The sequence below is a fragment of the Diachasmimorpha longicaudata genome, chromosome 11 (assembly GCF_034640455.1).
Source record: "Diachasmimorpha longicaudata isolate KC_UGA_2023 chromosome 11, iyDiaLong2, whole genome shotgun sequence".
In the NCBI taxonomy this organism is placed as follows: Eukaryota; Metazoa; Arthropoda; class Insecta; order Hymenoptera; family Braconidae; genus Diachasmimorpha; species Diachasmimorpha longicaudata.
Window position 1 is genome coordinate 4,008,839 of NC_087235.1, and position 21,346 is coordinate 4,030,184.

A 21,346-nucleotide genomic window follows, 5' to 3' on the forward strand; every position below is an offset into this window, starting at 1 on the left:
GATCCCAAGATACGAAGCTGACCTATCCTATTCCATCACTCCACAATAAAATTCCAAAGAGTATAAAGTACAAGGAGAGTCGTACAACACGGAAGTTCTTCATGTTCCTCGATTCGTCAGCAATTAAAGGAAGTCTCAGTCTCATTTATTATTAATCTCTTGTTTTTGTTTTGTTTTTTTTTTTTAATACAATTGACTCATTCAGACGTACAATATATCATCACAAAAACCGTGGTACTGACACGGAGAAATAAAACCGGAGCAAACAATATAAAAATCCAAAAATCTAGAAAACAGGAAAATTGAAATAAAAAAAAAATTTTAAATTCACTCATCAGTTAATGACAAATTCCACTCATTCCTAGAAGAATGTCTTCCCCAAAAATGTCGTCGTCTCCATCAGACCCCAAAATATCATCGAAAAAACCCATAACCACCGAGTCACATTGACTCACTCCTTTTCCTGTCCGTATTCCCCTGATTAATCCTCCATGGGGTACCAATTCGCCGTCTTTGTCCGTCATTAATGCACTCCTTCGTAATATGTAACGTAACGAGCGTAAGGAGTACCATTGCCAATGAAAGCTACACGCCCTGGTATTCTGACGCTACCACGAAAGAAAGTAAGAGCCGGGTGAGCTACTTCTCGCATCACACCGCAGACCTACCCGACTATTACGAGGTGACGAGAGTGAAACTTTCACCGATTCTCTTTCGTACGAGATTACACCGGTTATCTAATTATTTTCTAATGCTTACATAACGGAGTAGGATGGGATTAATCTGTTCGGGATAATTTATTTGACATTCTGAATAGAAATTTTTTTTTATACTATTTTTTATTAAGATCTCATTATTTTTGCCATTTTGTTTCTCCTCTAATTCTTTAAAAAATTCAGCCCCAGTGGGGGCTTCACTTAACAGTTATTTATAATTTTGTTGTCATGTTGTTATTATTGCAATATTATCCGAGTTTCAATTTAATTCCGTACGTGAAATTTATTTTGCTGTACAACTGGTAAAACTTATAATGGACATTACTGTACACACGATTATTATCATATTCTTCTGGCACTTTTTTTTTATAGTTTCTTTGAATAGCATTTACATCGATTAAATATCAGCGGATTGACTTCTTTCGTTTTGTAAACAGTCGCTGATGGCCTCGATGTCGATACGTCGAAAAATGAAAGGAAATTAAAAAAAAAATGAAAAATTTTTGATTGACAATTTCAAAATCAACAGTCGAAATAGTATGGGAAACCGTAAAAGATGAGGAAATTCTCAGGTGCAATTATGAGGCAATTTATAAAAGGGCAACAGTATCAGCGACTTTTAATCAAATAATTGATGGAAATGAGGAATGCATCAAAGCGTTATTACCTAAACCTAATGTACTCTCGATGAAATAATTTCAATACTTTATTTCAAGGTAGTAGAAAGTTCTCGACGCGTCGAGGGGGCGGGGGGGGGGGAAGAGATGAATAAATTCTTCGCAACTATTAATTCGTATTCGTATTTAAAAAAATAATATTCATCATTACGATGGAGCATTTGTCCGTAAGTTTCTCATATAAATTAGATTGAAAATATAAAAACAAATGAGGGGTAAAAAGAGTTATTTCAGGGTTTATTACAACACTGGGATGAATATTGTGCAATTCCTTTCGTGTGTATTTTGTGTCACGTCACGTGCATCGCCATAGTGGATTTCTCGTCCCAGACGAGAGAGAGAAAACAAAATTTATGGTAGAAAAATTGAGAGGGGGGAGGGTAATATCACGATGCTCTGGATCGCAAATAATTTCAGATGGGAGATTATATGCGGGTCATTAGAGTTCCTCATTATCATCGGCCTCTGCACAGGATTCACTCGATTGTCAGCCTTGAGTGAAAAACTTCAGGTTAAAAAAAATGAGTTTTTTGCACTTTAGTTTATTGTTGTTTTATTTTTTTTCTTTCAATTATCGAGTGTTCGAATATTTTTTTTCTTTTCTCGACTTTCTGACCGTTAAAAATCCAATTTCCACGGAATTTTTCGGCGAGATTGTGCCGAACTATCGGTCGGCGAAAGTTTCGAGTCCCTTTTTAAATTGCACACCTCAGAGAATTCCGCCGACAGTCGTGCAATAGTTGTCTGGAAAAAAAGAATTTTCATCGGGGCAGTGGGTCACTAGAAAAACGGCGAAAAAAAAAAGAAAATTGAATAACTACCGTTACTAAATTGCACGCAATAATTCGTCACCGTAACCCACCCTCAGTTGCAACGGTTTGAGTAAATAGTTGATGTTTGTGTGGAAGGGGATGCACTCAAAATATTTATCCTCTGGGGACGACTATTTATGGCCACATTATACGGCACGCGGGCTTAAGGACCTCCCGTCTGGACCTCAGGTAGATACGGGATTCTCGGTGAATCCTGTGAGCACTCGGCAATTGACTTTTTTTATGCTTCTGTAGTCGTCGCTTCTGCTACTTACCGGATGAATTTTGCTGATAAATATTTGGGGATTGAGGGTATTAGACGAGGACGGATGTCAGTCCCGGTATTTGTACCTGCGTTATTCAATTAAAGCTCCTTGAAATTTTCGGCAGGTCTAAACACCCAGTCTCCACTGGCTAAACGTTGATGGTTTACATCGTGATCCAAATACATCGACCAACAGGCCTTCATTGGAAATTATTAAAACTTTGAATTATTCCAAATGATTTTCACAAATCGTGCGAAAATCTCAAATTGAAAAAGTTGAAAAATAATGCAGGATGTGCATTCTAGGTCGTATGCACCATCATCCGGTCATAATTCAACGTAATTGCAATTCTAAAAAATTAATTACCCATCTAAAAAATTTAATTCTACCGAGAAAATGACTGTTTGACAGAAGTATTTTTTTCCTTTCAGTTTGAGGAAAATAAAAATGACTTCAATACTGTGTCACGCTGGAATTTTTTCAATGAAGAACGAAAACTGCATATTCCACCCTTCTCTCAAAACGTGCGAATACTCTAACATTTTCTGAATAATTCATCGCACGCAGAGATGAATTTCTGCGAAAAATGCCGGTCCTAGTGCGGGAAAAACCAGCGCAAAGTGGCGCCTTGAAAATTGTATTGTCATAAACGTCAATTTTTCTCAACTAAAAATTTTCTAGAAATCCTCAAAAATTTAATCTGAGCCCCATTAATACATTGTTTCTGATCCGACGAATCGCCATTTTTTTTATACTCTTTCCCGAATTTTTCTAGAAAATTTCTGTCCGTGCAAACCTGAGACCGTCGAGAGATCTTCAAAAATTCCCCGGAATTCTTCAAAAAAATTGCGAAAAGAATTTCTCCACAGTGTTCCCATACACCTCACTCACCCCTATAATTTACCCGCTCCTCCACTAATCGTACCTCCTCCCCCCAGACCCCCAAATTACCCCCAAAAATAAACGTGAATTATTTGAGCCTGATGATGTAAGTGGACTCCTCAGAGAGTTGTAAAACTTGCGCGAATCACAGCACGGGGTTTAGCCCAGTTCGCACGTCCTTGACACAGTTACCCACATGGGGCACTTGGCGATACTCTCGTACGTGTGTCGCGCACCATTCTGCATCATTTCAGTGTGCATGTATGGATCATCGTGCATCCACTCGTCGAATCCCCGTCTCCCCCACATGTCCATCGCCCCCGCCCCCCTCTGCCCCTCCGTCAATCAATCCGGCACGCAAGACGCGGAGGAGAGAGAGAAAGAAAAAAAAAAACTGAATAAATTGACTGAAATCTCAGTTGAGAAATTAGGATCTCAAAATCCCCCGAGTCTCGGAGATGATTTCGTGAGGCTACGGTTGCCCAACTCCATAAAACGCCGTCATACCTCTCGACTCTTGAAGAGAAAAAAAAAACCTATTTACGCTCCTAAATTTTTAACTCGAGGGCTCACCCGCCCCCCTCTCCCCCAACTGGGATTTATTTCATTGTATGTAGTGACAAAAATATATATTACGGTTACGCGTCTTTAACTCATTTCCTCCCACCCCTCAGTCACTCCATCACCATATGATTTCACGTTTGTTAAAATACACACAATGAAGTTAGATTTTACTTTTAGTTTCGAAAATGGGGAACGCCGGAGTGGGGCACGTTGGGGGCCTTGGCACACTTCTCACACAAACGAGAAACTTGCGCTCGAGACACGAGAGGAGAAAAAAAATGAGTGAGAAAAAAAAAATGGTTGAACAAAAATAAAAATGAGAAGCACTCGCTTTATTTCATGCTGTAATTCTCGATTTACAGTCAACGGTTATTTGCATTGAATTGATTTCAGTGATGAATTTATTCGATGAGATAGGGATAAAAATAATTTTCACATTATTGCAAATGAAATATGAATTACTAGTAAATTTGGAAATAAACATTTTTCAGAAACGCGTATATTTATTTATTGGAATGTTTCGTGTAGAATTCGTTGAGTAATTTTGAATTTACAACCAACGATTCTTTGTTTTCCATTGAATTTAACAATAACGGAAAGGAAGATATTAAAATGTGAATAATTATGAAATATTTAAACAGAAAATAATTGGAAATGAGGACAATGAATTTCATTGAATTGAATATTTCCGGCGGAATATCTTCTCGGAACTGAAAAAATTATCCACAATTTTTCCTGATATTAATTGAGTGAAAAAAGAATATACTGCGCCAACAGAAATAGTCATTGCCGATAATGACGGTATAATTTCGCTGCTATACGGGTAAAGGACTCTCCGTCCAGCCTTGCCAATCGTCGCCCTGATCGCGGGGTATTTTATCGCTCTCGACCCTGAATCACAAGCGCATAAAAGTCACATAAAAAATAAAATAAATAGAATAAAGTAAAAACTAGAATTCGAATGAGGAGACAGTGGATGCCGAAGCCATTTTAAATTACGAGTCTTTGTGTTCGAAAATGGGGTTGGGACAGGGATGTGACAGGGTGGGCCTCAATTCGCTGTGAATACATTTTTTTTTTTACCGAGAAGAGAGTAAGGAGAATATATTCGTACGAAAGGAGAATCGTTCTTTTTTGGCTGTTTCGGGTTTCTAGGTCACTTGCTTTCACTCTCGTTCGTGCCACATCCTCTCGTTCGTGCGTTCAACACCGGAGAGCGATGAGTTTCCCTTTCGTTTAAAACTCCCACGAATGAATATTCAGGTTTCATGTCGGAGGAATCGAGATTTTGGAATTTTTAATGTCACCGAGGGGTTGATAATAATTATCATTTGATGGGGAGGGGAGGGTCATTTAAAGATATTTTAATGTGGAGTACTTGGAGGCCGTTGGAATGGAATTTAACGATTTTTTATAGTTTTCAATCTTACGAAAACTAATTAATTCTAATTCTGTCGTTAGATCATCGGTAAACCATCATAGCGATGGAGTCGATTATGAGGAGTAAAATAAAATCAACTAATTCATTGGAATGATATTTAACGATCTTGTCACCATTTTTGGACTGTTTTGTGAGCCCCACAGTGTTACCTAAGTCGCCTAAATCATACGATAACAATTCACCGGAATTAAATGAATGGAAAGGATTTCTAGAGATAAACTAAATGGGTCAATTTTTAATTTTCAATAATTTGAGGCAGAGTGAAATGGAAAAATACTGGTGCCATTCTTATGAAAAATCTCATTCTCAAATCTCCAAAATCAGTCCTAATTTATCTAAATGGTGTCGTTAGACTGGTGAAAGGTTTTCGAAATTGGGATTCAAAAAAGAAATTAATTTCAGACTTGATAATCAATGCAGTAAAAATCCGAAATTCCATTTCCAATAGTTCCCACTTCTCAACCCCAGTAATAATTCTCCAAATTGTATCACTGAGTTAAAAAAAAGTCAACCCTTTTCAGAATCCATTTTATTCCCATTCTCCGAACATTCATTTCTGCAGATGAAAAAAAAAAGTGAGAAACTTTTTTTTTTTAATTTACCGAAATGAATGTTCGGAGAATGCGCGTGAAATCTCATCCCATCATTTGCAATGCGCAGTCAATAATCGTCACATTTTTTAATAAATAAATGAGGCCTCAAAAATGATTGACTATTGCTATTAATTTCAGTCAAAGAGATAATTATTTCCAATTGTATTGCGCCAAAAGGGAGAGAAGCTCCTCAACCCGTTTCGGAAACCATTTCCCATCTATTCCCCGAAAATTCATTTCTGTTCCCCCTTCTTTACGCCTATTTCTTTGCATATCCGGCCCATTCCCATGTCATCCCAAAAAATCCCCCTCACATTCCCGATATAGACATTCAAACAAAGCCCCACCACTCCAAATAACTCACCAAAGGGCCAAATCAGTCCTTTCATAACTTTGTAATATCGACGGGCGCGCACCGATGTAACTCCGAACAAAAGGTACCGACAACATCGAGCATTCAGGTGCACGAACAGGCATTGCAGGGCGTAAGACAGGATTTCCTCCGTCGATATTCAGCCGATATGGTTGCCTGAGTACCAAACCTGCATTCCCTCAATTACGCCCACTTGCTGAGAGGGTTGAAAAATCGTTTCATTTTCATTCAATGCCCTTTCCTTCGGAGCCTTCCACTCTCCCCTTCAATCTCACCCTTTTTGTCAAACGACCAATGAATATTAATTTCTCCCACCCTAATTATTATATCCCAATTAATTTTGTCCTTCGACCACCCACAATCCTCTAATTTTTTTCAAACAAATCGAGTAAATTAAAAAACATTCTCATATATTTTGTTATTTACAACAATGAGTGAATATTTTCCTGTAAAATAGTTGGAAATATCTCAACGAGACTTGATGGAAAAATAAATTAGTATTTCTAATGGAACACTTGAAAAATGAAAAAAATCAGGAATGAAAGCACTTGTAGAAACAAAGGAAAGACTTGAACGGCTCATTTACCCCTCAGCCCCCATTTACGCCCAAGACAATTGAATAAGAATCCTTCAAAAATGAGCCGCACGGTTGCCCCCACTTCCAGACCTCCGCAGGCACCAGAGCAAGCTGGCAATAAAAAAAAATCCAAGATAAATTCAAATTGACGATGCGAGACTCCATCTTAAATAGTGAGGGCTGATAGCTGATAAAAGACTGTAAAAACTCCAAAACTCGGGAACAAAACTTTCTACAGAACAAAGAAGACCTGAATGAGTCATTTACTCCGCATCCCCCAATTCAATCCGAATCCCCCGAAGTTGATCCGTTGGATTTCCCCACGTTGATACCCCCAAGGATTCGGTACGAAAAATTTAGAGAATAAAAATAACGAAACGAAAATGTAAATTGAATACGGAGCTGATAAGTCCAACACCCAACATAAATTAAAGATTTCGTAGAAACAAAGAGAAATGTCTATTGAGTAATGACAATTGATTAATAATGCCTTGAGGATATTCAAGTTTCTAATGCAATTTGCTGCAGACCATACCTCATTAATCATTTTCACTCCTAATTTTGTTATATGTTCATTTATTTTTCACTTCGTTGTTTATAAATAAATCATTAGAATTTCCTTAATTTCGGAAAACCTCATTCGTCAACCGTAAAATAAATTTCTAATAAAATTTACCTATCGATAACTTTTCTACAATTCTTCCCAAACGCTTCTTCTAAATTATATTGTATCGATGTTATAAATTATTCATCAAGAACTCCCATAATTTCTCCTCCCGGAAACGTGTAAAAATGTGAGAGAAACCCCTGGAGACCAAAAAAAATGAAAAAAAAACCTCAATCAAAGGTGGCAAATTCACTCGCTCTAGAAATGCTTAGAAACAAAGACATGACTGACTCATTACCTCCTCCCTCCTCTTCCCCCCCCCCTCTCTCGAATGCGAACTGAATAAGAATCCACCAAAATCCACCGATCCCCCCCCCTCCCCCTTAAGATGCGAGAGAAAAACCCCCGAGAATAAAAAAAAAAACGAATAAAAAAAAAAAGCGCGCGCGAACGAGTCGCAGGACTGCGTCATGTTCTCATCGAACTGGGTCAGTGGGTCTCCCCACTATGGGCCACCAGTAGTCGGCGCACATCGGACGAAGCGTCGAGAGATGGCGAGGAGTACAAGTGCGAGAGGGAGAGTTGTACTGCCATAAGAAAGATGGAATGATAAAGGAGTTGGGGTAGGACAAGGGGTATGCGACGGGGAGGGATTGGAGACAACCCGTTGGTCTGAGGGGGTGAGACGGGTGGCCGGTGAGGAGGGGCGGGGAGGGGGGAGGCAAAGAGAGAGGGAAATACGTTGAGCGCGGCACACAGCTAAACACTCGGGGAGTGCCAACGGCGTTGCTGTTGACCCAGCCACAGCCCCGTGTGTTGGATGCCGTGCCTTGTCCATGCCAGGCCCCTCTTCATAATTTTTTTTTTTTCCCTCTTCTCCATGATGATTCAAGATTATCAAACCACACTGAAAGCAAGAGTTATTTCCATCCTCAACTCATTATTTTATCATCAAACATTATTCTCGTTTGAACGAGACTGAAACGAGATATCTCTCGGCGCTTTTTCATTTTATCGATTTCACGTGTGACGTAACCTTGTGTAACCCTTCATTAAAACCCATCGAAAATCGCTGGTGCGAGTGGGTGGGATCTCCTAAATCCATCCAAACGTAACTTTCACCTCACCACAGACCCACCCACCGAACAGCCGAAATAATGAAACAAAGAGGCGAGGGAATGTCTGATTTGAGCATGCAAATTACGTCGAATTTCCCTCGAAAAAAAATCCCTCGTTCAGTCAAACGAGTTTTTTTGTGTTAAAAAAAGATTCAAAGTTCGTGGATAATTCAAGTGTAATTTTCGGGAGAACGTCGTTAGAATCGATTTAAGTCGAGAATTATGAAATATCTAGTATCAGATTGAGTCGTGTTCTCAACATGAATTTTCCGAAATTCCCACCTTCACGTAATTCTAGTTTTAGATCTATCTGATATCAAGGGAGATGTTCAAATTTTCGTTATCACCCTTGGATTCGCGACTGCCTCTCCCCAAAGTTAACTCGCCTTAAAAAATGATTGGAGAATCCCCATTATTATCCCTCAAAATTTCCAAGAAAACTTTACCCCTGCATAATGAATCCCCAATCCTCCCCCAAGTCTTCACTCCAACCACGTGCTCTCCCCCAAATAACCCTGCATTAACCCCCAGAGCTCCCAGTATCGCCGAAAGTGTTGAGGGGGTGGTAACCAAGACTTGTCTCACACAAAAAAAAAACAAAAAAAAACGGAGCGACAAAACTTGTCGGGGTACTTTGGAGTATCGCGCAAACTCGGACAATATTTCTCCTGCCGACATAGACCTGGTTCTGTAAGTAGGTCATCCCCACTGCTCATTCCAATCCCGCGCAGCCTCACGGTGCCCCTCTCCCCGCCCCCCCCCCCCTCCGCCCTCTCTCCCCGCCCTTACCACTACCTCAGCCCTCCTCAATGCCCACTCTTCCTTCCCTCCCTCACCTCACCGTCCAGCATCAGCCCCTTCCACATCAAACGAATTTCCCCTACCTCCTGGTCTGGTGCGCTCATGGTGGCACCTGGCCGCGCTGTTCTGGCATGCGCCGCTGGATCACTTTCACTTATTCCTCGTTGTGACTCTTTTCTTCTTCAACTTGAAAGCAAAAATGGACAATTTTCGAGATTGAAATTATTTCTGAAAAAATCACGTAAACATTCATAACTCGATCCACATTCGCGGGTCAATTAATTCGTGTTGAAAATTCCATCATCGAAATATTTATTTCGTTTGTTCGAAAGGGCGCGAGTGATTTGGCGAGTTGTCTGTGTACACAGGGGCCAGACCCACTTGTCCAACCCCTCCCCGCTCCCTCACCGACAAGTGTTGAAAAAATATCCTGAAAGCCATTAATTCACCCGAATTCAACGTGAACTAGTAAAAAAAAAATGGTCTGGTGCCGGCGTAGGGTGGTTGGCGCTGGCGCGTGGTAGTTTTTCACGTATAAAACGCCAAAGTGATGCCAGTATTACGTACGTAAAATCGCGGAGGAGGGTGGAAGAGGGGAGGGGGGTACTTACACCACGAACAGAGGCACAAGCACAGAAGGGGGCGGGCCCTTCAGGAGAGCAACGAGGCGAGAAGACAGCTAGTCGCACGCAGATAGTCGAGCTGTCAGGTCGCACTAACGCCCCGGCTCCGGTTGTTTTCATCATTCAAACAAAAACTTGCAAAACAATTTATCACAGCCCCCTCCCCCCCTTCCAGTCTGTTTATTATTGACGTGAGCCAATTTTCCCCCGATTTATTCATTGTTTATCGTGTGAATCGAATGATCTCCACATCACGGGTGGTTTAAAAGTGACAAAAGTGTTGACTTGGGATTGCAGTGAAGGAAAAGATAATCATTAGATATTTAACTGTGAAAATAATTAAATATGGTTCGGACGTATGAATCGATCCATGTGACGATGCGCGTGATGAGATGAGGCATTTTATTAATTGCCATCAACAGTGTGTGAAAGAGTGTCTGTGAATGCCCATAAAGCTCGCAACTCTCATCGATAAATTATAACCCCAATTCCTCCTCCCCCTCCCCTCTAGTAAATAATAATTTTATATTTAAACAAATAAAATCCAATACTATTGGTTCAGCCTCATATGTGCCGGGTGTATGAGCCTCGTTCAGGGGTGATATGTTATTGGACATGGAGCAACATTCGGGTCTGATGTCCCTGAACATGTCACCATTTCACTTGAGCCCACAGGGCAGTCCCCATGGACCAACTGGTGCTCAACAGCAGCAGCAGCAACAACAACAGCAACAACAACAACAACAACAACAACAGCAACAACAACAACAGACAAATCAATACAATCAATCGCCGTATGCTAGTTGTGCACAGAGTCCCCCAACGACAATGTGCCAACAGCAATCACAAACACAATTATCAAATCACAGTCAGAGCTCACAATCGAGTCAATCGGGTAGTACAACACAAAGTGGCAATGTACTTGGTTTTGAATCAGCATTTTTTGATGCTATTGCACTTGAGGAGAGATGCCCAATGTGTGGTGATAAAATGTCAGGTTATCAATATGGTTTATTGACGTGTGAATCGTGCAAGGGATTTTTCAAACGCAATAATTCACCGTGCAGCAATAAAAAAGTTTATACGTGTTTATTTTCACCAACAGGGGGTGGTAATTGCGGTACATCTGGTGGTGGTATTGAAACAAGTGGTAATTATCAAAGTGGCAGTAGTAACAACAGTAGTAATGCCAACAGTACCAATGGCAATGCCACGGGTGGAACAACTGGTGGTGGTAATGGCGCTGGCTCTACCAATAGTAATACCAATCAGAATGTCGCTAGTTCTGGACAAGTACCTGGTAATGTATGCCATCCTGGCATTGGACAAGTTGGTATTGTCACTGGTTCGGTACCAGGTACATCAGAATTTCCAGATACTAAGGATGTTATTGAAGAATTGTGCCCAGTTTGTGGTGATAAAGTATCGGGTTATCATTATGGCCTTCTTACTTGCGAATCGTGCAAGGGTTTCTTCAAACGTACTGTACAGAATAAAAAGGTTTACACGTGTGTTGCGGAGAGATCGTGTCATATTGACAAAACACAGAGGAAGAGGTGTCCATTCTGCAGGTTCCAGAAGTGCCTAGAGGTCGGCATGAAGCTTGAAGGTGAGTCACATTATTTTTCATGGATTAATTTTGAATCAGACGCCATTGAGAGAGATTTAAGTCTTCAATAGTTGTGGCAGATTATATTTTTCGTACAGAATAGGCTCTGGAGGCAGTATTCGATAGGCCAAAGCTTTTTCGGTAATTTGAGTGGAGGGAGGCCGGGAATTTTCGATAAGGGGAGTTTTTCACGTATCATAATTCCTCGGTAGATCTGTAAATGTGTTAATTGACTATGTAGCTATTACAGATAATGCCCTCGTTAGTTTTTACATTCACTCGGAGACACATTAGAAGCCCACATTGTCAACGACTATTCAATAATTAAATTTAAGAATTAAAATTATGGAAAATAAGGCACCTTGACGACTCTAACGAATTAAAAGGCGACGCAAATTACGATCGTCAATGGTATGCCCATTGTAACCCAGTGGAAACGTATGAAAACGTGCGTCGAACACCAACGCGCTCTCCATACACTATTTTTCTTTTTTGCTTCATTTTTCGCTCTTTTCTTTTTTATTCATTCCCTCGTCGTGGTCGGGCAAGCGAGTAGAGTGACGTCATCGGCTCTTCCGGTCCTCTCATGTCGGTCGGTTGATTTCCAACACCGGATCCCCATAAAAACCCGAAAAAAAAAAAAAACGAAACGAGTGGAGTTGAAAAATTTGATTCAGTTACTCGACGGTAGAAATATCACCGGGATCGGTCTGGGTCCCGGCTACTTTCTATTTTGAAACTACGATAGAATAGAATAGAATAGACTAAATTTTGCGACTGCTGTAGATTTTAATCGCTGACTCTTCATTCTTGATTTAAAAAATTTTTTTATTTCCATTTACTGCTCATGTTTTCGAGGTTAATGGGGGCGGAATTGTTGGTGGTGGAACTGGGTCTAGGCCTATTCCAAGGCTCTCTCTTTGCTGTGATTATACCATGAATCTACAAATGAGAATTGGACAAGGGGAGAAGGAGAGGATTGAGGGGAGGGGATTAGCGTTGTCGCAATTATTTTGCGCGCGCCTTTGGTGCTGCCGCACGGTGGCGCTGACAAACACACAGGCAAAAATTATTGTGAAATCTATTCGTACATGTATCCAACTTTCCAAATGACACCAAACTGTTCAAATAACGGGTAAAAATTCATTGAAGTCAGGGGAATTAGAAGAAAATTATTTTTTCGCCAATGAATTGATCATTTTTACAGGCTTATTGCATAAATTTGGAGCAAATCGAGTATATAGTAGAGGTAATTAGAATGAACGGAGTTTATGGGAGTTTTTTTTAATTACATTTGTCCATTAAATACTTGGAATGAGGGAAAATCAGCGCTTGTAAATTATTCGCAATTTCATTAGGCTGATATTTCTGGGAATTAAGAACTAGTTGAATACGTGGAAGACGCACTATTAACGATTTATCGAAAGTGAAACGATGACGCGTGGTGGCACGCCTCGTCACAGTAATTTTACTTGTACATGCATTCATAAACAAGAAGTCTTTGGTTTTAGAGCGCTTATGGTGTGCACGTGGGCTTCGTCACAGCAATTGTATTGTGTCTGTTGGGATGGAGTTATGTATAGTGTATACGAGAGGCCTCTGGAAATCGTAAAAATTAATTGCTTGGAATTTTTTTTTAGAAAATGTTTTTTCATGGGCTTGGGTTTGAGAATTTACACGATTTTCTTTTTTGAGGAGCGAACGTGGTGAACACTTTGTTGGGATGGGCAATTAATTAGGGAGAAGGGATTTTGTAAATATTTTCGAAATATTTTTCCGTGGGAATTTATGGGAAGTGGGGAATGGACGGAAACATAATTTTTTAAACGCTTATAATTTTTTTTTTGTTATAAATAACGAAGGGGGCTTTCTTTTCGGAGTGAAGAACACATGCATCACTGTACAGTTGTTTATTTTCAAAAGGGAGTGAGAAAAGTGTGTCGAGGATCGATGCACATCGATCGTTTGAAAAAGAGAGAGATAAAAAGAATTATTGCGTAATAACACGAGGGTTAAGAGATACGGTTTTATAACGAGTGTAATTAAACCGGTGTAACTGGTCGACATGTTGGAGTACAGTGTGGTGCCCCCGAAAATAAAATTCCATGCAACCAACCGAGTGTTTCTCCATTTATTCAGCGTCCAGGGGCACGCCAATCGCCCCAGCACGTTATAATCACTCACTTGAGCGAAAGAAGCGAGCAAAAAAAAAATAGCTCGGTATTATTTTTATAGAGTAGAGTCTTGACAAAATGCCCAACAGATCGTTAGAAAAAAATAGCTGAAGGTGAGGACAGTTTGGAATTTTTTTTTTTTTTAGTTCGAGGGAATATTTCACTATCGTTTTTAATTAGACACGGGGATATGTCTCACCGACGACGGCTCATTTTCGTGAATATTTTTCAACCCCAATTGACACTGACACAGGACCACCGTGACATTGACTGCAAAACTCGTCCTATCCCCACCGATAAAATGTGATTCCAGTGGTGATTAATCACGTGTGGATGCCACCATCTAGCCTTGACACTGACCGAGTCACTCAAGGACCTTCATCAATGTTTTTCCCACTCCCCTGCTGCCACCATTTTCCCTCAATCAAGAGCCCAGACGAAACTGAATTAATCGTCTTCGATTTTTTTTTTAATGAACAAAAAAGCGCAATTATTCCCCAGAGTAAATCACATTAACCAACATTTTTCACCAGACAAATCAGTGCACATGCACACCACATGTCCTGTAAATTCTCCGAGACCTCCAATTTATAACCCCTCTCTCTCTCTCTCTCTCACCACAATCCCCACGAAATTACCCTGCAATATTCCATGACCAGTTAGACCCCCAATAAAAGTGAAATCTGCGAGACCCTCAACACTCATAAACGTCCCTAAACTATTCAAAGCCCGATGAGAAATGCCAAATTTAGTAGTTAACAGTTGATTTGTAAAAATTTTCTACGCTCTTTATTATTTTACTGACTGACTGGCAATGTCAAAAATTTTATTTATTGACAATTGACTTCTACCTTCAAATTTATTTTATTGCTGGCAAAAGTCGAAATATATTGCAGCTTTACAGCTTTATTTCCGTATTTTTGGGATAAAATATATATATATATCTCGGCATATTTTTTACGGCAAAGTGTCCTTGGACTGTAAATTTCACAACACACTTTGGGAAAATCAGCTGGATCATTCAGAATGATTAATTAATAAAATTTCCTTTCGACCCAGTCAAAAAAATATCTCAAAAATCATCTATTAAAATTTTATGAATAATTTCAACTACTCCTAACGAAATGGAAATTTAATTCAATTTAGAGGCAAAAAGCTCCAGATTAAATTCAACTAAATTAATCACCCTCTCCACTCAGATCAACCAAGTTGACCCACAAGTCCACCAAAAATCCCATTAATAATTTACATTCGCGGTTCCTTGTCATCTACATCTCTATCCACCCAATAAACAACATAAACAACAATTCCCTCTCTCGATAGACACAAGCGAGCAATTCACGAAGAATCATTCGTTTTAGAAACTAAAAAAATTTCATAATTATACTACAATGTCGCAAGAGCTGTTGGTGTATGCCATACCTGGGGTCTGGTGTGGACCCGCGTGTTAAATGACTGAAAGAGGAACATTGACAAAGAGAGAGAGAGAGGGAGAATGAAGAGTGTGTACCGCGAGGGTGGAAGGGAGGTGGCGGAGGGGGTGGGGAGGGGGACGGGGGGGTTATGAGCCACATAAATACTAGCAGTGTGCTCTCTACACCTCAGTCATTAAAGGAGGGGATCACGCCTCTTGACTCCTGCACCTCAATGGGCTCGACCGCTTCGCTCGCAATTTAGCTCGTGGGGGAAAAAGGTTAGGCCGAGGCGGACAGATATTGTGTAACACCCACGCTGGCGCGTCCGAGCATCCAATGCACCGTCTTTCAACAATTTCGTTGGTAAATCATGAAGAAAAAAAATTCAAATCATTCAACGAGATATAGGAAATCTCAGAGGGAGAATGATGAGATGAAATTTTGAAAAAAAAAAAAAAATGTACATCTGCGTCGGTGAATTTTCTGGAGCGAGATGTGACGGTGAATACAGTGTTTCAATTGAGTCTGCGGTTTTCTCGAATGTTTTTATGCTTCTAATCTAGCCCACGCAGGCGACTGGCTGTTGGAGAATGAGAGGCACATTAGAATGGGACACATGTGATACGGGCGCTAGACGAGCTTCCTCGCTATATTCCGCAATTCAACGCTTACACGCCTTTCCGTTTCCTTCTGGCAATCTGAAATGTTTCCGAATATTTTGTTGCGTTTGTTAGGGTTTTTTTTAAATTTAGGGAGAGAAATTTTTATTGAGAAAAATATTGGTAGAGGGAGGGAAAAATTCTTGGTAAATTACGTGACCGTTCCGCAATCTGCCAGTCAAAACAATAGTCGGTAAAAATTGTGAAACAGTTGCGCAGTTTTTTAGGGAACTTTCAGGAAAAGGGTCGAGACGTTCCTGAAAAAGGATGGAGCGTTCAGTGAAATAATGCGTAACGCTTCCGTTATTTTTATTGAATACTGTTTTGACTGGAAGATTACGGAACGGGCTCGTAACTTTTAGAGAATTTTTCTCTCCTTTTTATAGGACGAAAAGGGCGCAGGGTGTGGGGCTGCAAAGAAATCCGTGAACACGAGTTTTCTGGAACTTTTAGGAAATTGGAAAATTGTAGAAAAAGGCGCAATAGCCGGGTAATTTGTTCCAAATGAGTAGATAATTTTTACTAAGCAGTCGACAAGTTTTAATAAGCGGTACCGTAATTTTCCGAGAACGGTCACTTTCTGATGAATTATTCCCTTCGTGAAGGAATTTTCAGGGACTGGGATTTTTGTCGGACGTGAATTGGAATATTTCCAGAAAATTTCTCTTGTAGTGTGACAAGAGAATTAAATTTTTTGGCGCTTCGTACGATAATTTCGCGAAAATGAAAATTTCCGGTTGGCGGTTGTATTACGCTCATTGAAATTGTTGCATAAGCCTCGACTCCTCTCATTATCCATACTTTTTATCGTTCTCCTCATGCTCAAACTCTTACTCAAGCCCTTTTGTAAAAATTGCCGAGAGAGGTAACTGAATCATTGGGGGATAAAATTCACTGGTTGATCCATTTTCTCGTATTTCACGGATTAATTTATCCACGGTTTAATTCACAATCTCATGGGTTCGCGGATACTCGTTTTACTCAACTCCCTTCGGATCGTCGCGTTAAAGATATATATACTTATATATATGTATACTTATATATATATATTCGTTCCAAATATCTCGGTCAGCCTCCGGTATCTCTCCCTCGTTCACTTTTACCGTGCGCGCGTAACTCTTTTGCGCAAACAACTCTTTTCTGGACCTGTGGACCACCTCGAATAAGGTCTGGCACGACACCATAAATTAAATCGACAGAAAAAGTCATGTTATATACATGATTCGGGGAAAAAATACCTACGGGTTTCCCTTTGAACTTACAAAATAGTTGATAATTCCTCGAGTTGCGATAAAAAAAAACGCGAAACCCGGTGGGTGAGGGGGAGGGAGGGAGATTCTTTTGATGTGCAAGGAAGTGCCAAATCATTCTCTCAATTAAGGGGTGGAGTGGAATTTTTCGTGCATTAAGGATTGATTACACATGTTTAAGAACGAATAATGAGAGGAAAAAAATTGAGTGTTTATCGTTCGTTTGCCGCGCGAATGCGCAAAGTGGGGAAAAAAGTCCGGGGTCTCCAATTAGTGGGTTACGGCGGTTTTTTTGTGGTAAATTTTTGGAACACATGAACAATAACAATTGTAAGTGGGTCTGGTTCAGTTGAGTTCTCCGTTTGATGCAGAAATTTGCACTCGTTTAACGCGCGAAAAAATTATCGTTACGATTTCTATTTTCCGTTACATTCAACCCTTCGAGCTTTATCACTCCACTTCAGGGTGAATTTTTTATAAACATATGGAAATCCGTAGGATTACTAAATTATCATGGGGATGTCCTTGGCGATGTCGGTGTCTGCGCAAACATGTCTGAAAAATTACGGTATATCCTTTACATTCCAAAGGATTCGAAAGAGACTATAGTCAAGTAGAATAAAGTTATTCAGTTCAACCACTCGACTGAAGGGCGAGTCTTTCGTGAATTATTAATATTTAATGGAGCGCAATTTGGTAGTAAATTTAATTATGTTTAACAAAAATTGTTCTCCAAAAAATCCTCTGGTCTCGCTCCTTCGGATTCCAACATATTCTCAAAAAAAAACTACAAGGTCTTCGAGTGAAATCAACTTGTTCTGTTCTCTGACTTGACTTCAGGATGAGTTGATGATGAACGTCTAGAAATCTAAGAACAGATTTAGAAATGGCCAGATCTCTCTTCCTCAGAGGAGAAGGAGATCCTCCGAAATTTCAACTATCTCTCTTAGATTTCAAAATATTTCATAAAAAGTACAAGATCCTCATGCGGAAGACGTTGATCTATGACAGTCAAGCGTTGTGACGAAATCTTCACCAGAATCTTCTTATTTATTCATAAAAAATCTCGCAATTCACTCATCTCGTTGAGTAAATATATTCCTTCGATTATCTTCGGAGTAAAAACTCACTTGAAGTCCCAAATATCCTACCAAAAACAACTCTCCAAGATATTTTGAAGAAACTGGAAAATCTTCCACAACAATTAACTTACTCTGCTGTACCACTCGACTTCAGGAACAATTTTTATAAATATATTAAATTTGTTATCAAACCCTTAAAATGAAGCCAAATATTACAAAATATTTCCGACGAAGTGGACGATCTCTACACGAAAAAAAAAATTATTCTAGGGAAATAATCCCCGATTAAAAAAAAAATTTTCTTGAATTCTTTTCTCCGCGTAAAACATTAATTAAAAAATGAAAATGGTATTAATCAAAAACACTTCTGAATTGTCAATTCAAGTATAGACACTTTCAATTATCTCCAATTAATTACTCCGTCAATAAGTATCAAAATAAAAAAAACTGAAAATAAAATCCTGCTAAAACGAAATTTCCAAGTGAAAAGAGACCTCGAAGTGCAGACACATGTCGTCATAACGCAAGAAGGGGGCTTTTGGGTCGGTAAAATAATCATGAAAAAAAAAAAAACCGACACTTCGGACCCAGAAGCAGTCAAGACCGTTGTCAAGCCGGCCGGGTAAAGACAGCGTGGTAACAACGCGGCAAGGGGGGGGTTTGGGGTGAAGTGGGGTGGGGCAAAAGGAGGGAGGTTTAGTCTTGTTGCGGCGTTGAAGGAGTAGCGCACAAGAGTTAAAAGGTATGGGGAGGAGGTAAAGGGGGATAAGTCAAACGCAGGCAGAAGTGGACGGGCGAGCGGATTCAACCTCCTTTCACTTTCAACGATCGGCGAGCACGAGCTCAAGACAACAGCACGTTTGGCTTTGGGTGCTTGTTGAGTACAAAACTTTTAACCAACGCGCCAAACAACCACGAAAATAGGCAACGCTGTTTAAAAGGTTTTGACCAGAGTTGGTGTTTATTTCCTTTTTTTTTTCTCTCAACCTTTTCAAGAGCCTATTAATAGTAGTCACCTCACGGTACAATTATTTGTGATTGGAAAAGTTTGAAGAAAAAAAGAATGAAAAATGCCAGATAACGTTGAAAAATTGCGGAATGATAAAATATCGATAGTCCTCGCCAAGCACTGGGCATAGCAGATTCTGATTCATCGTACTCCATAAAATAGATCATTTGTAAGCTTTAACAGTGCTCAAGGTCAATCTTGGAAAAAAATTTTTTTTTCCGTAGAAATAAAAGTTGAGAAACGCAGGGATACGCAGAAATATAATAAAAATTCAAGAACAGAGTGCCTTCTGCATTAAACATTGTACCTCCACTCTTTTCCCTTTTTTTTTGTTATATTCACGAGGGGAGGAGGGACTGGCCCGCGTGATGGGAAACAGGAAGACACTCTATGGCGTGGCCTCGACACACTTACGTTTTATGGAGGCCCCACTTGGGATGTGTATTTATCGAGCGTATGTGAATCCAAGGACGTTACCTCCAATTTTCAGTCTCAATTCATTTAATAAGAGATCGATGGATGAAAAAAAAATGTAGAAAACAGGCTTTGAACGGAGAACTCATTGATCCTTGATAGGAAAAATCGATAGTTGAGAAACTGAGAGACTTCCTGGTGATTATCACGGTGGGGGGGTGGGAGGTTAGCTTCCGCTTTCACTGTTAACAAGGTCGATTTGAATTAACCCGAGAATTTAGTTCAAGGGCATTGATATCCCTGTAGTAGAGAGTCAATGGTTTAACGTGCCGGCAATTCTGCCAATTTCACCAAAAATTATTTTCATTTGCATTTTGAGGCGATTAATATCCGCAGGGTAGGCAGCCCCTGAAAAAGACATACAATAAGTCAGTGAAAAATAATATAAATTATTTATCGTTTCAGCTGTACGTGCAGACAGGATGAGAGGTGGTAGAAACAAGTTTGGCCCGATGTACAAGAGAGACAGAGCGAGAAAATTACAAATACTGCGACAACGTCAACTGGCACTACAAACGATACGGGGTAGTCTAGGTGATCCAAATTACTCATCAGGAGTAACGCCATTCCTCCACATTAAACAAGAAATACAGATACCTCAGGTCTCGAGTCTAACGTCATCCCCTGACTCGAGTCCATCACCAGCAGCTGTTGCTGCTGGACTAGTAACAAATCAACCCGGTGGTAATAACAACAACAACAACAATAATAATAATGGAGCTGGTAATGCTGGACAACATCAGCTCATAGCACCCTCATCACAGCCAACATTAACTGGTGGCAATCACATGTACAATCCAAATCAAAGCCTCGATGGTAAATTGTGGGCAGCCAATTCCACTACCTCCAGCCCTAAGGCATTCAATTTTGGTGAACAATCGAGTCAATCCCATGGTCAAAATCCTGGACCAACACCGTCAACTGGTACATTAAAAACTAGTCCAATGATAAGAGACTTTGTACAGTCTGTTGATGATCGTGAGTGGCAGGCATCGCTTTTTGGATTATTGCAGAATCAAACGTACAATCAGTGTGAAGTTGATTTGTTCGAACTTATGTGCAAAGTGCTCGATCAGAATCTCTTCTCCCAAGTTGATTGGGCGAGAAATTCAGTTTTCTTCAAGGATCTCAAGGTTTGTTTCTATATTTCAATGAAGTTAATTCTTTCACTGGGTTTTTCGATTATTTAAGTTACTTGGGGCCTCGTACCAGAAGCAATTTAAATTATTCGCTTTAATATTGTTGAGGATTGTTGCCAGGTAGGGTGGGGATGAAGTGGACGACTAGTGATTTTTGGATTATTAGTGTGAGAGGCACAAAATAGTCATTTGTTAATAGTTAAGAAATGCATATTTGAGGGGCCTTGCTTGACTCGACTTTCACCTTTCAAGTGAACATTCGTTAAGTATTAACGATTCGTTTGGAATAAATTTATCATTCTCGCGGGGTATACGGAGAAGGAAATGTATAACCCTAGGAGCAGATATTTCTCGTTTCACTGGCAATATAATAAGTTATTATCATTGAAGTATTGCTCTGGTCGTTTCCAATTTTATAGAATATTGTTTTCAAAATATTGGCTTTCCTGATAAGTCTGGGGAATCTCTTCAGAAAATCATCTGTT

The 21,346-nt window shown here is 39.9% G+C and overlaps 1 protein-coding gene across 4 annotated transcripts in view; it reads left to right on the plus strand.

Annotated features, from left to right (window-relative positions):
* LOC135167325 (nuclear hormone receptor FTZ-F1) overlaps positions 1–21,346 on the plus strand; it is a 65,076-nt gene that overhangs the window by 33,595 nt on the left and 10,135 nt on the right. Inside the window, exons 3-4 of one of the 4 annotated variants that reach the window (XM_064130421.1) lie at positions 11,156–11,659; positions 20,128–20,855. In XM_064130421.1, coding sequence (XP_063986491.1) covers positions 11,156–11,659; positions 20,128–20,855 — 1,232 coding nt within the window. Of the gene's footprint in view, positions 1–9,493; positions 11,660–20,127; positions 20,856–21,346 lie in introns of those variants that run through there. The other 3 variants (XM_064130420.1, XM_064130419.1, XM_064130417.1) reach the window with 3 other exon arrangements.